Source organism: Adiantum capillus-veneris, chromosome 16 (assembly GCF_014529385.1).
Source record: "Adiantum capillus-veneris isolate H3 chromosome 16, ASM1452938v2, whole genome shotgun sequence".
In the NCBI taxonomy this organism is placed as follows: domain Eukaryota; kingdom Viridiplantae; phylum Streptophyta; class Polypodiopsida; order Polypodiales; family Pteridaceae; genus Adiantum; species Adiantum capillus-veneris.
Window position 1 is genome coordinate 59,443,748 of NC_140946.1, and position 13,767 is coordinate 59,457,514.

At 44.2% G+C, this 13,767-nt stretch overlaps 1 protein-coding gene across 1 annotated transcript in view; it reads right to left on the reverse strand.

Moving 5' to 3' along the window:
- Positions 1–11,875, reverse strand: part of LOC147439122 (putative serine/threonine-protein kinase PBL9) — a 53,030-nt gene extending 41,155 nt beyond the window's left edge. The window contains exon 1 of the mRNA XM_086485024.1: positions 11,682–11,875. Coding sequence (XP_086341150.1) covers positions 11,682–11,739 — 58 coding nt within the window. The 5' untranslated portion in view covers positions 11,740–11,875. The remainder of the gene's footprint in view (positions 1–11,681) is intronic.
- Between the last annotated feature and the right edge of the window lie 1,892 nt (positions 11,876–13,767).

Here is a 13,767-nt window from a genome sequence, read left to right on the forward strand (position 1 = left end):
CCCTTTGTGGTCATTTTACCTTTAGCACCCTCAATCCTCTCCCTAAACCTATCCAAGTTTAGCCGTAGCCTTGAAACCTCTTTTATTTCATTGGTAGCCACTTTAGCTCTCTCTCTCTCTCTCTCTCTCTCTCTCTCTCTCTCTCTCTCTCTCTCTCTCTCTCTCTCTCAATGGTTCACCCAAAAGATAGACCGAAATCACCTCCTTAAATTTAGCCATCTCCTAAACCGACTCCTTTCCCTTTATAAGGAGACTTCGTAAATACTTTGAGTGAGCATGATAATGTTAGATCTTTTGATAGTCTGTGTGTTGTTTAGTGATTAATTAGCAAACTAATCTACTCTACTTTCTATACAAAAAAAGCAAAAACTATACCCGCAAGAAGAGTTCAACAAAGCTCTTGATAAGAAGATTAGTTCATTGATGAAAAGCACAACGCACTCTTGAAAGAAAAGAAAATAAGCGGATTTCCTTGGTAATTTGGGCCAAAAATCGACTTTCGAGGTGGCTAGCAAATCCAAGAAGTATGTTCGTTACAAGGATGACCCCAATTTTTTTGTTGTCACACAGTTTAGACAATTCTTCTTCCTGTAGTTCCAATGAGGATGATAAAAAGCAAAACACTGCGAAAGTGAAGCCGGACCAAGAAAAGCAAGAAAAACAAGCAAAGCAAATCCAAGAAAAACGTAAGAAAGCCATCTAGCATTTAGGAGGAGACCTCGTCCTCTGCTGTCAGTTCAGACAGTGAGAAACAGAGTAAGAAGACCAAGTTCGAGGATGGGGTTAAAATTGACAAGTTTTCAGGCTTCAAGGAAACCTATAACAAACTTGGACATCCCAAGTCAAGATTCTACCGTGACACGTCACACAACAAAGATTCACTTCAAAACAGCTCACAAAATTGACATGGCTTGGCATAGTTCCGTGCCCAAAGGTATTGGCCCCAAAGACTAGCGCCCCTTTCGGTACTTCTTTTTATATTAATCTGTGCTCAAAGTACAAGAGAGCCAGTAGGTGCTCACTCTCAGACTCTACGTCCAGATGCTCTGAGAAGTGAGGCCTTGCCCACTTACTTAAAGATACAAGGGATGCCCAAAAGCAGGGCCTCAAAAGCTTTTAATCTTAAAAACAGTTGTCCCAAAAGCTGTCCTAAAAACCAGCCAACGCAATTCACGATGATCCGTACTACTGCCATGTCACCATGTCATTGCAATTTGCAGGAAAGTGCCATGTCAGCAATCAGCACGTTTCGCAGCGTCCATACAATCAGCCTGTCGATGCGTTTTACGGAATCTGCTGCCACGTCAGCACTGTGTGTCTGGGGGCCTATTGCCACGTCACTAGTTTGTGACGTACCCCCCTCTTGAAAGAATTGTAATAGTCCTCAATTATGCCTGCAAAAACAGACAAAGGCCATAAACTCTCTTAGTAGACACTGATTGTTAGTACCGACGCACTAGGAACAACACATCTAGCACATGTACCAATCAACAGTCACATCACCAGACATCACTTGACATCACAAGACATCACATGACAAATCACATTCAAAATCATTCCAAATCTCATACCACGATTAATCGGCAACGTATTTAGTAATCGCATTTAGATCCAGTTCGGACCTCAGAGATGCCCGATTAACTAATCCATATTGCAATCATGTCTATAGAGATATATGAGACCGAAATGCTACAGTCATTTCGTCTTTTAGCTCTTGCACTCAAACAAGTCAAGTACAAATTAATCAATATCATTTTCATTTTCGAGAATTCTAGGTCATAAAGTCATATAGCAGAATACTGTCAGCCCAGCAGTATCCTTGAAATCCAAAGGGACATCAGTGACTCTATATCAAAAATCGGGGTAATCTATTGACAAAGGAGCAGAGCAACTCCCCTCTTGTGCAAGCCCACTTCACTAGATTCACCTATGTTGAAATCGGGGTTCTATTGGAGTAGACTATGCTAAACCGAATGCTTCAAGGTAAAGTTCCACAATCTGAGTATCTGCTAGGTCCTCCTCCTCCATCCACTTCGCATCCAATGCAGATAGTTCTTGAATTTAACCAAGAACCGCCTAATTGCTTTACCTTTAATCTTTCTATCTTTATGTGCCAGTATCTTTTCTGGAACAAGTATCTCCTCGCTTTCCTCCACTTCGGGTTGCTTATCTGGCATCGGACACATCGCCTTTAAAAGGCTTCCAGAGACTCACATGAAAAGCATTGTGAATTCTCCAAGTATCGGGCAGCTTCAGTCTAAAGGAGACATCATTTATCTTTTCTTTTATCTGGAAAGGTCCATAGTATCTCATGCTAAGCTTTGGAAAAAGCTGCTCCTTTCCCTTTTTCTTTCTCAGGCATGCCTTCTCAAAGCGTAAGAGCACCCAATCGTCTTCCTTTAATTTCAAATCGCGACGGTGTCGATCTACTGCCTTCTTGTGTCTTTCCTGAGATTTTGCTAAAGCCTCCCGCACCTTGGCAAAAGCAATGTCCAAGTCCCTCAAGTACTGGTGGCTTCAAAAATCTTATCTTTCGTGCTAAGGAAGGGTGGAACCTTCGTAGCACCTTCAATAATCTCAAATGGCGCCTTCCCTGTCGAAGAGTGGATCGTGTTTTTGTAGGCAAATTCCACCAAGGGCAAAAACTTTTCCCATTGAGCCTTCTGATCAGAAATATAAGACTTCAATAAATCCAGTACGACTGAACTTGCAATCTCAGATTGCCCATCTGTCTGCCGGTGGAAAGATGACGAGAACTGCAACCGTGTGCCAATGTTCTCCCAAATAGCCTTCTAAAACAAACTCCTGAATCGGGGATCTCTATCAGAGACTATTGTCTCAGGCATGCCATGTAATCTGAATATCTGGGCAATGAACAGTCTCGTTAAATGATCCGACTCAACTGTTTTTTTCACTTGAATGAAATGAGCTTGCTTGCTAAATCTGTCAATAACAGTCCGAATACCATCGTGCCCACTTGTGTCTTCGGGACAATGGTGGACAATGGCATTCGGTTAGAACATTTTTCCTCAACGGTTGTGTAACACACAACATCATTTTCTTCATCAAGTAGCCATCCCGTATGGAATATCCTGCTACTACCTCCCCATTCCGTATTATTCGACTGAATACATCAAAAAAATCTAGATTTGTGGCGTACTGATCGACCGTGTCCTCGAAGCTTCTATGGTGAATCGCGGAAATAGCCAAGACTAACGGCTTCTGGGACAAAGCATATGCCACCAAGTTCTTTTGTCCTTGTACATGGACAATCTGGAAGGGAAACTGTGACAAGATGTTAGCCCACCGCATTTGCTTTTCCGAAAGCTGCTTCTGTGACAAGTAGTAGCGTAAACTCTGATTATCAGTGAAGACCGTAAAATCAGCTCCGAGTAGGTAATGTCGCCAGTGAGTAAGAGCATGGATAACCGCCAAAAGCTCTTTCTCATAAATCTATGCTATCAATTCTGGCCTTGAAAGCAATCGGCTCTCATAGGCAATGACATGGCCTTCTTGCATTAAGACCGTACCGAGACTATGACCACAAGCATCACAATATACTTCGAATGACTTTTGCAAATCCGGCAAAGTCAAAACTGGTCCCTTAGTCAATTTCTCTTTCAAATTTTGAAAGGCATTCGCCTCTATGGGCCCCCATGAGAAGGGACTCCTTTCTGTGTCAAAATATGCAAAGAGGAAGCAACCTCTGCAAACTTTCTAATGAACCGCCAGTAGTAAGAACATAAGCCCAAGAAGCTTCTAACTTCACGGACATTCTTCAAATCGAGTCAATCACGTATAGTCTCAATCTTGGTCAGGTCCATCTATACTCTTGCTGCTGAGACGATGTGTTCCAAAAAGTGTATCTCCGATAAGAAAAATTCACTCTTCTTGGTATTGATGACTAACTTGTGACCCTATAATCTGTCAAGAATATCATCGATCCTCGGAATCGGAAATCTGTTCTTGCTGGTGATTTTATTGAGAGCTCTATAATCAATGCACATTCTCGAAGATCCCTCTTTCTTTAAAACCAACAACACCAGAGAGCAGTAGTACTCGACTGGATAAGACCCTTTTCCAAGAGGTCTTTCACTTGGTTCATAATCTCTTCATTCTAGGCTCGCCTCACACGGTAAGGTGGCCGGTTCGGTGGTGTGCTTCCAGGTATCAAATCGATAGTATGATCCTCAGGACAAGATGGTGGCAACTCGCTTGGCAGGCCCTCAGAAAAGCAATCGGCATGAGTGTGGAGAAAATCTTGGCGTTCTTTATCAAGTTCAGACATATTCGTCCTGTGTTCATCATTTAACTCTTTTAAATAGATCGAGTAAACAAACAGACTAGATTTCATTAATTTGGAAATGGCCAAAGACGATACAATAGGGACAGACTCCCCCTTCAATTTCACATCAAGTACAATTTTTCGACCCTTTTCATTTGTCAATGTCGCTTTCTTCGCCCGATAATCGACCACGATGTTGTTCTTCTGGTACAAAGGGACTCCAAGGAGGACATCACAACCTTCCAAGGGCATTATGTAAAAGTCCTCATGTCCCAAATACCCCTAACAATGGCTATGTCCTGTCCGGGTGCCGCTAGAACTGCCTATGCTTGTGGTCCCATCCGATCGGGTGTAATCTCGAGCGGCGCCGCCAATTTAGGTGAAATGAAGTTGACCTTGGCTCCTCCATCAAAGAAAATCACGGCTTCTTGATCTTTCACTTTGCCCCACACAGAGGCCATAAACTGCCTTAGCAGACGCTGACTGTTAGTACCTACGCACTAGGAACACACATCTAACACATGTACCAATCAACAGTCACATCACACAACATCACAGGACATCACATGACATTCAACATTCATTCGGATCTTAGACCATGATTTATCGGCAATGTAGCTAGCAATCGCATCTAGATCCAGTCGGGACCTCATAGATGGCCGATTGACTAACCCCTATTGCAACCATGTCTATTCGAGATCAATTAGACTAAAATGCTGCAGTCATTTCGTCTATTAGTTCCTGCACCTAAAAACAAGTCAAGAACAAATCAGTTTCATATTCGTGAATTCCATTTCATAAAGTCATACAGCAGAATACTGTCAGCTCTCAGTATCCTTGAAGCTCAAAGAGACATCAGTGACTCTAGTAGTATCTAAAATCAAGGCATCTGTTGACAAAGGAGCTCCCCTCTTGTGCATCCCACTGCACTAGATCTCCGGCCAAGCTGAATTCTGGGTTCCATTTGGAATAGACTATGCTAAACCAAAAGCTTCGAGGTAAAGTTTCACAATCTGAGGAGTATCTGCTAGGTCCTCCTCCTCCATCCACTTCGCATCCGCTACCTTTTTCTATCGTTCTTGAGATTTTTGCAAAGCCTCGCGGACCTTGGCAAAAGCCGTGTCCAAGTCGCGCGTATACTCATCAGCTTCAAAAATCTTATCTTTCGTGCTCAGGAAGGGTGGAACCTTCGCAGCACCTTAAACAATCTCAAATGGCGCCTTCCCCATCGAATTATTGTATCGGACAGATTTTAGCACATATCTCAAATGTATCATGTTATTGTAGGCAAATTCCACCAAAGGTAGATACTTTTCCCATTGAGTCTTCTGATTCGAGATATAAGACTTCAATAAATCCAAAACCACTGAATTGGCAATCTCAGATTGCCCGTCAGTTTGCGGGTGGAAAGATGACGAAAACTACAACCGCGTGCTAATTTTCTCTCAAATTGCCTTCCAAAACAAACTCGTAAATCTGGGGTCCCTGTCGGAGACAATCATCTCAGGCATGCCATGTAATCTAAAAATCAGGGCCACAAACAATCTCACTAAGTGATCCGCCTTGACTGTTTTCTTCACTGGAATGAAATGAGCCTGTTTGCTAAATCTGTCAATAACAGTCCAGATACCATCGTGACCTGTTCTCGAGAGATCAAAAATGAAATCCATTGCAATAATGTCCCATGGGCGGGTGGGTATGGGCAAAGGCTGTAACAATCCCTGTGCTTTATGCCTGTCAAACTTGACCTTCTGGCATACCAAGCAACTGCTCACAAACTCTTCCACATCCTTTTTGAGTCGGCCAAAAGAAGTATCTCTACCCCTTTCATGGTGGTAGCAATGTCGCGGTGACCCGTAAAAGGTGGATAGTGGCATTCAATCATAACTTTTTCCCTCAACGGCTGTGTAACGCACAACATGGTTTTTCTCATCAAGTAGCCATCCCGAATGGAATATCCCCCTACTATCTCCCCATCCCGTATCCGTGTGAAAACGTCTGCAAAATCTGGATCTGTGGCATACTGGTCGACCATATCCTCGAAGCTCCTGTGATGTATCGCGGAAATAGCCACAACCAACAGCTTCCGAGACAAAGCATCTGCCGCCACATTCTTCTGTCCCTGATCATGGACAATCTGGAAGTGAAACTGTGACAAGATGTTCACCCACCGCATCTGCTTTTCCGATAGCTGCTTTTGTGACAAGAAGTAGCGCAAACTCTGATGGTCTGTAAAGACAGTAAAATCCGCTCGGAGCAGGTAATGCCGCCACTGAGTAAGAGCATGGATAACCGCCAAAAGCTCTTTCTCATAAATCTGTGCTGTCATTTCCGGCCTTGAGAACAATCGGCTCTCGTAAGCAATGACATGGCCTTCTTGCATTGAGACCGCACCCAGACTACGACCACAAGCATCACAATATCCTTCAAATGACTTCTGCAAATCCGGCAAAGTCAAAACTGGTCCCATAGTCAATTTCTCTTTCAAAGTCTGAAACGTAGTCACCTCTATGGGTCTCCACGAGAAAGGGACTCCTTTCTGTGTCAAGATATGCAAAGGGGAAGCAACCTCTGCAAACTTTCAAATGAACCGCCTGTAGTACGAACACAGTCCCAAGAAGCTTCTAACTTCATGGACATTCTTCAAATCGGGCCAATCACAGATAGTCTCTATCTTGGCCGGATGCATTTGCACTCCTGCTCTGCTGACACAATGTGTCCCAAAGAGTGTATCTCTGGTAGGAAAAATTCACTTTTCTTTGCATTAATCACTAACTTGTGATCTCTTAATGCCTGAAAGACCTGAAGCAGATGATCTCTATGTTCTGCCTCATTCTTGGAGAAAACAATGATATCGTCAAAGAAAGTGTCAACAAATAGCCTGTACTCTCGAAAGATCCTGTCCATCATCCGGTTAAATGTCGCAGGAGCATTGGTTAAGCCAAAAGGCATCACCAAAAACTCAAATAACCCAAAAGTCGTCCGAAAGGCTGTCTTGTAGACATCTCCCGACGCGATTCAGATCTGATGATATCCAATCTTCAAATCAATCCTGCTAAAGCACGATGATCCCTGTAATCTGTCGAGTATATCATCGATCCTAGGAATCGAAAATCAGTTCTTGATGGTGATTTTGTTGAGCTCTATAATCGATGCACATTCTCCAAGATCCGTCTTTCTTCAAAACCAACAACACTGGAGAGCAATACGGTTAAGTACTAGGCTGGACAAGACCCTTTTCCAAGAGGTCTTTCACTTGGTTCATAATCTCTTCGTTCTGTGCTCGGCTCACACGGTAAGGTGGCCGGTTCGGTGGTGTGCTTCTAGGATCAGATCAATAGTATGATCTTCAGGACAAGCAAGTGGTAACTCGCCTGGCAAGCCCTCTGAGAAGCAATCAGCATGAGAGTGGAGAAAATCTTGGCGTTCTTTATCAAGTTTAGACATATTTGTCATATCGTCATCGCTCAACTCTTTCATAAAGATCGAGTAAACAAACAGACTGGATTTCATTAATTTAGAAATGGCCGAAGCCGATACAATAGGGATAGACTCGCCCTTCAGTTTAATGTCAAGTACAATGGTTCTGCCCTTCTCTGTAGTCAATGTCGCTTTCCTCGCCCGATAGTCGACCATGGTGTTGTTCTTGTGGTACCAGGGAATTCCCAAGAGAACATCACAACCTTCCAAATGCATTATGTAAAAGTCCTCATGCCCCAAATACCCCTGACAATGCAACCGAAGTTTGCCAATGACACGTGTAATGGCTACGTCCCTGCCAGGTGCCGCTAGAACTGCCTCCGCAAGTGATCCCATCCGACCGGGAGTGATCTCGAGCCACGCCGCCAATTCCGGTGAAATGAAGTTGGCCTTAGCTCCTCCATCAAAGAAGATCAGGGCCTCTTGGTCTTTCACTTTGCCCCAAGCTCAGCAAAGTTCTGTACTCTCGTTGTCACGTGACACAAGGGTCGGAAAAACCTCCTGGTGGGAAAAATTCTTCACCTCTCATGCTCATCACCTCCAAGCAAAGTATCCCTTCCGCTTTGAGTGATGATCATTCTGCAATCATGGGTTCTTGGGGGTTCTGAAGTTCACGAGGAACTTGGGTTCTTGAGGGTCTTGAGATTCTTGAGGTCCTTGATTCGTGAGAATCTTGGGTTCTTGAGGTTCTTGAGGTCCTTGATTCGTGAGAATCTTGGGGTCTTGAGGTGTTCTTTCGCTTGCAAATCGCGTTGGAGAAGGATCTTCTCTTCACCCGAGTTCTACGCCTTTCTGCGGGCGCACCCCTTGGCGGCCTTGCGCTCACACCAAGGTTGCTTTTTCCCACCTCACGTCGATTGGCCGGCCGCTAAGTGCACGGTCCGCTCTCAATGAGTGAAAAGAGACATAAGGGGAGGCTGGACAAGCCCTTCTTTCTTGGGATTCCTGTCACTCTTCAACAAAACACGATTAGGAATCGCCACGCCCAAGTAAACTTGGGTTCGTGCGATCGGAACAAGCAAAAAAAAAAATCTTGTGGTTCTTGTGGTTCTTTCCTTGAGTAATGCAGAACACTTCCAAAGCTCTGATACCAATGTTAGGTGCAGCGGAATGAATGTTGTATTTTCTCAAGATTAGTGATCTTTATTGCTCAAGGTTCCTTTTAGTTCTTAGGGAAAGAGAGAGCTTTCCGTCTTATGGAGAGTGCTATGATCACGAACAAAGTGAGTGGATATTGTGCGTGCAAGTGAATGAGACTGAGAGAAGGAGAGAGAAGAGATACGACACCTGAGAGGTTGTAAAACCCTCCTCCGAAGGCCCCACTCTCATCAGCGAGAGTGGTCTACTTCGATTGCACAAAGGTATACAATGCGTATGCAATGGACTGATGCAATGGGACTATGCCGATGACGACGACGATGATGACAACGACTTGGTGACTGAAATCTGTGGTCTTCTAGCTGCTGATTTTCGGGACTGTTTCTGTGGCTGAAAATGACTGTTTTGGTCGATGGTTCTTGGCTGAAAATCGGTGAATCTTGGCAATGCTTCAAGGGGTTGCTCTGCTTCTTGTCAAATGCTGAAAACGCTAGGTATCTACTGCTGGTTTGGGCAGAACTCAAAAACGCTGACCTGCTGGTTTTCTCTTGCCAAAAACGCTAGTCTTTATGCTCCAAAAAACGCTGATCTGCTGCAGTCCTAGCGTTAGTAAAAACGCTGATCTGGGGCAGATCATGGTGATCAAAAACGCTAAGAAAGGGGCTGATCTGCAGGGGAAACACACGCCAGAAGGGGGGACTTGATGGCGAGGATCTGTTGTGAGTGAAAACACCAAGGGGATGGTGAGAGGTATGGCGAGGGTCTACTACTGAGGGGGGGTACTGCTGAGAAGTTGCCTGTTGAGTGGGAAGCTCCTGCTGCCTCTTCTGCCAGAAAGTGCTAACTTGGGTTTGCTTATATATTAACTTAGCAAAATTGCCCTACCTACTTTTGTTGGAAAGTCACTTAAAAATAATAAGTGAAAATAACCAAAAATAGGAAAATAGGCTAAATGCACTGGAAAATTCCCCTAACTGATGCTAATGGATTCTGATGGGAATTCCGACGATCATGCTGTGTGCAACCGGAGGATATGCATCTATGCTAAGTGACTGGGCATGCACGGTCTACGAATAGACTCACAAAAGTGCCAGATCACTGCTAATCTAAACTGACTCAACTAAACTGAACCCTGCTGTGGTGTAGCTTGTCCACAGACACATAGGGTTGGGATGTGTCACGTGACAAGTTTCTAGGTGAAACTGTCGAACGTGTGCCCACCCGGGAATCCAATCGATGTTGGAATGGCTCGTTGGACCTAAAACTATATGCAAGCCTTTTGAAGACCAGAAGGTGATTTGAGTGCAATAATTCGAGCTTGATTCTTTGCAGATTTTCAACCAGCCGGTTGGAGACTTTTGTGCAGCAAAGGGAGCTGATTTTGGGCCGATTTCCACCAGAAAACATGCCCTTGCTGAGGAGACTCGAGATCCCTTTTGACGGGAGGTTGCTTGTAGTCTTGAAGCCCCTTTTAGAGAGGATTGCTTTGCGACCTTGGAGTGTCTTCACAAGGGCACCAAAGAAAAATAATGGTGCGGAAAGTCCTCATAATGTAGACATTGAATAATGTAGACATTGAAAAATAATTTGTAAATACAGTCAATAATGCTTTGGAGAGACATACCAAATCCCACGAATGTAGGAAGAACTGACAAGTGTATTCATCCTCTCCGAGACAAGAGGCACTGTCAATGCCACAAAAACCATTGTGCATCTCTTTCAAAATGGTTAATAGATTAGCACGGTTGCAATCTATGTGAATCTTGACAAGCTTGATGCACTTGTCCTCAAGCACCTTGTGAATGAGGAGAAAGGGCACCTTCAAGCTGTTGCAAGAGGAGAACCACCCAAGAAAGTGTGGGGCATAACTGAAGGAGCCCTAGACATCATCCAAGAGGTGACCATTGCACAGGAGGGTGAAGGATGGGCGAGGAGACGCTGAAGAGGACAACCAAAATTGCTGTCCAAGAAGGTTCCCATCCAGGAGAAAGAGGAAACCACCAGTGAAATGCTGCAAAGGTGTCAAGTAGACCAAGAAGCGAACACCAGATAGCCGCTAAAAGCGAGCCAGCAAGTTCCGCGACGAAACCCAACAAAGCAACCACCAGCGGGCAGAAAGAAAGATCACCACTTAAATGACATGAAGACAAGCGAGGGGACATCAGTCAACCACCACCAGGTGGCGGCTACAAAGCACTACCAAAAGAGGGTCCAGCGAAGTCAGCGTCGAAAGCCCACAGGGGGATCACCAGAAAAGCAGGAAGGCTAGCAAGGAAGATAGATGAAAAAACACCAACCAAGAATAAACACAAAAAGGAAACAGGAAGTTTTTCTTACTATTTGAAAACACTTTTTGTAGCTTAGCTCACACTGTTTGAAATTAAAGCTAGCTACCTTTTTTCTTTTCTATGTGTCATATGGCACGCCCAAGTGGAATGTATAAGACCAGATGTATCTGATTTGTCCCACAGGCCGACTTGAGCTCCAAAGGTCGTCAATCCACTCTTTCCCTCTCATCATTAAATACAAAAACCTTTGAGTTTTAAGAGTAGACGAATTTCTTCTTGTCAGATACAAAATTCCACCCCTTGCTCATTGGGGGCAGATGCATGGGTATTATCATCCATGCTCATTGCTCATTGGGGCCAGATGCATGGACATTATCATCCGTAAACCCGATGCACTGATGTTGGGCACAAGCTTTGCAGGATTAACAACCAGATAAACCTTGCAGGGTGCTGAACTCATAGCAGAAAGAACCTGGGGCTGCTCTTCATGGAAATAAGCAAACAAGTCAGGAAGAAAGGCAGAATCTTACTTGGGGTCTCGCTAGGATAGTTTTCTGCTTCCGCTGGAGTTGCCAAGCAAGTGCCCATCAAGTATTTATGACAGTCTACTAAAAAATGATCATTCTTTCTGGAGCATTTCCATGGGTAGCTCCTTCTGCATATTGGAAAGGCAAGCTGAAGGGGGTGAACTGCAACTCTCGTGGTGGGTGGGTGTGTGTGTGTGTGTGTGTGTGTGTGTGTGTGCGCGCGCGCTGTACTTTCTGTGGGCTCTCTCGTGTAGCGAGAAATCACGCAAGAGGAAATCAAGCTAGAGGCGTTGTAAAGGACCTCGAAAAATGCCAAAATGAAAGCAGATCCTTTCGAAGAGGATGGCTTCTTTTTGGCTGTCCTCCTCCAATTATTCATACATTTTGCGACACTAAAAGTTCTGGTTTCAAAGAGACCTAAGAGTGTGTATGCATCGTCACACGTGAAAGAGACACGTGAAAAGGGACTAAAAGAGCTGGCAAAAGAGGTTTGTAAGACTTAGGCTATGGTCACACGATGCTTAGTTATCCATAGGTCTGAGACACCGTCTGACAGGAACTGACCGTGTCACAGTGAGCAGCAGGTAGAAAGAGGGAAAGCAAAGAGAGAGAGTCATGGCGATGACCGGTAATGGACAGGCATAGTTTTGTAACTATGTCTTTTTTGGTATAGTTACAAAACTATGCAGGTGGAAAGCTGTTCGCCGTCAGAGAGGGTCAGAGGAAACTAAGCCTCGCGTGACCATAGCTTTAAGAATGTAAACATCTTAGGCTAGGTTCAGACTCAACCGGCGGAAGAAACAAGCCTTCCTAAATGTGACGCCGCCTAGTGTGAACAGTGTGGAGGAGGAAAAGTGAAAAAGTGAAGGGGGTTGAGAGAGGCCATCAACTCTTCTGGGGGTGGGGGGGGGGGGGGGGGGGGGGGGGGGGGGGGGGAAGAAAAATGGAGGGCCCGACGGAAGAGTGCCTCAACTCCAACCAATCAAATTTCGTCATGGAGGATCGACGCCCCTTTAAATTTTTCTTCCACCGCCTAGTCTGAACCCACTCTTACTTCGACCAACTCGAGCACATTGCAAATAGTCTTAGATCATCGCGATGAGAGGAAAGATGTATGGTTGCTTGATCGATATCCTTTCAATGACATTATGGATCAACACACTACTCCAAAGGCATGTTAGACTAGTGTGCCTAAATGGCCTTAAAGCTCATGCATGATTGAATACGATATGCTTGTGTGATCATGTCGACATGTGTGAGTGTGTGTGTGAGTGTGTGTGTGTGTGTGTGTGTGTGTGTGTGAGAGAGAGAGAGAGAGAGAGAGCGATAGGAAGAGCTTCCAAACTAGAATTAGGTGTTGAACTAAGAAATAATATCTACATCGCTTTTCACTTTAGCTCCTTCAAAACATGCAAATTGGTTGCAAATTTCTTCCACAACACCAATTCGTCTACCTTTAGATTTGCTTATTAGGTCTCAAAAGGTTGGGTTACTCCGTTTACGTCTCTTAAAAAGTTAGAGACAGCTCTCATTTTTAAAGCATTTGTCAGATTAGGGTGTCAATTTATGACATAAAAATTTACATGAAGCCTCTCTAATGCTCAAAAGAGAAGACGCCCCTTCAAAGAAATTGTGCTTTTGTGGAGGTTTGCAACAGGTTTTATGCAAGCTAAATCTAGTAGTTATAATCATCAAGAGCTTGGTGGAAGAAGTGTTCCATGTGCCATAGATAACAGGATGTGTGTGTGTGTGTTGTTTTGTTGTTTGGGTGGGGGGGGGGGGGGGCGGCGGCGGGCGGAGAGAGAGAGAGAGAGAGAGAGAGAGAGAGATTGTAGATGCCAAAAGAACATTCCATCAATTGTGATATTAACGAATCATGTATAAATCAATTTGAATAATTCAGTTGCCTTTTAAAATCTTCAATGGGGTTTTCTTGTATATCTCTCCACATTATATTGTATGTAAATGACTTGATCTCATAGGTGATCATAAAGAATGCATTGGTAAAGCTCACAATAATTTGAGCTCAAAGTTTGAGATGACTAACTTGGGGCTTCTACACTATTGCTTGAGAATTGAGATATGGAAA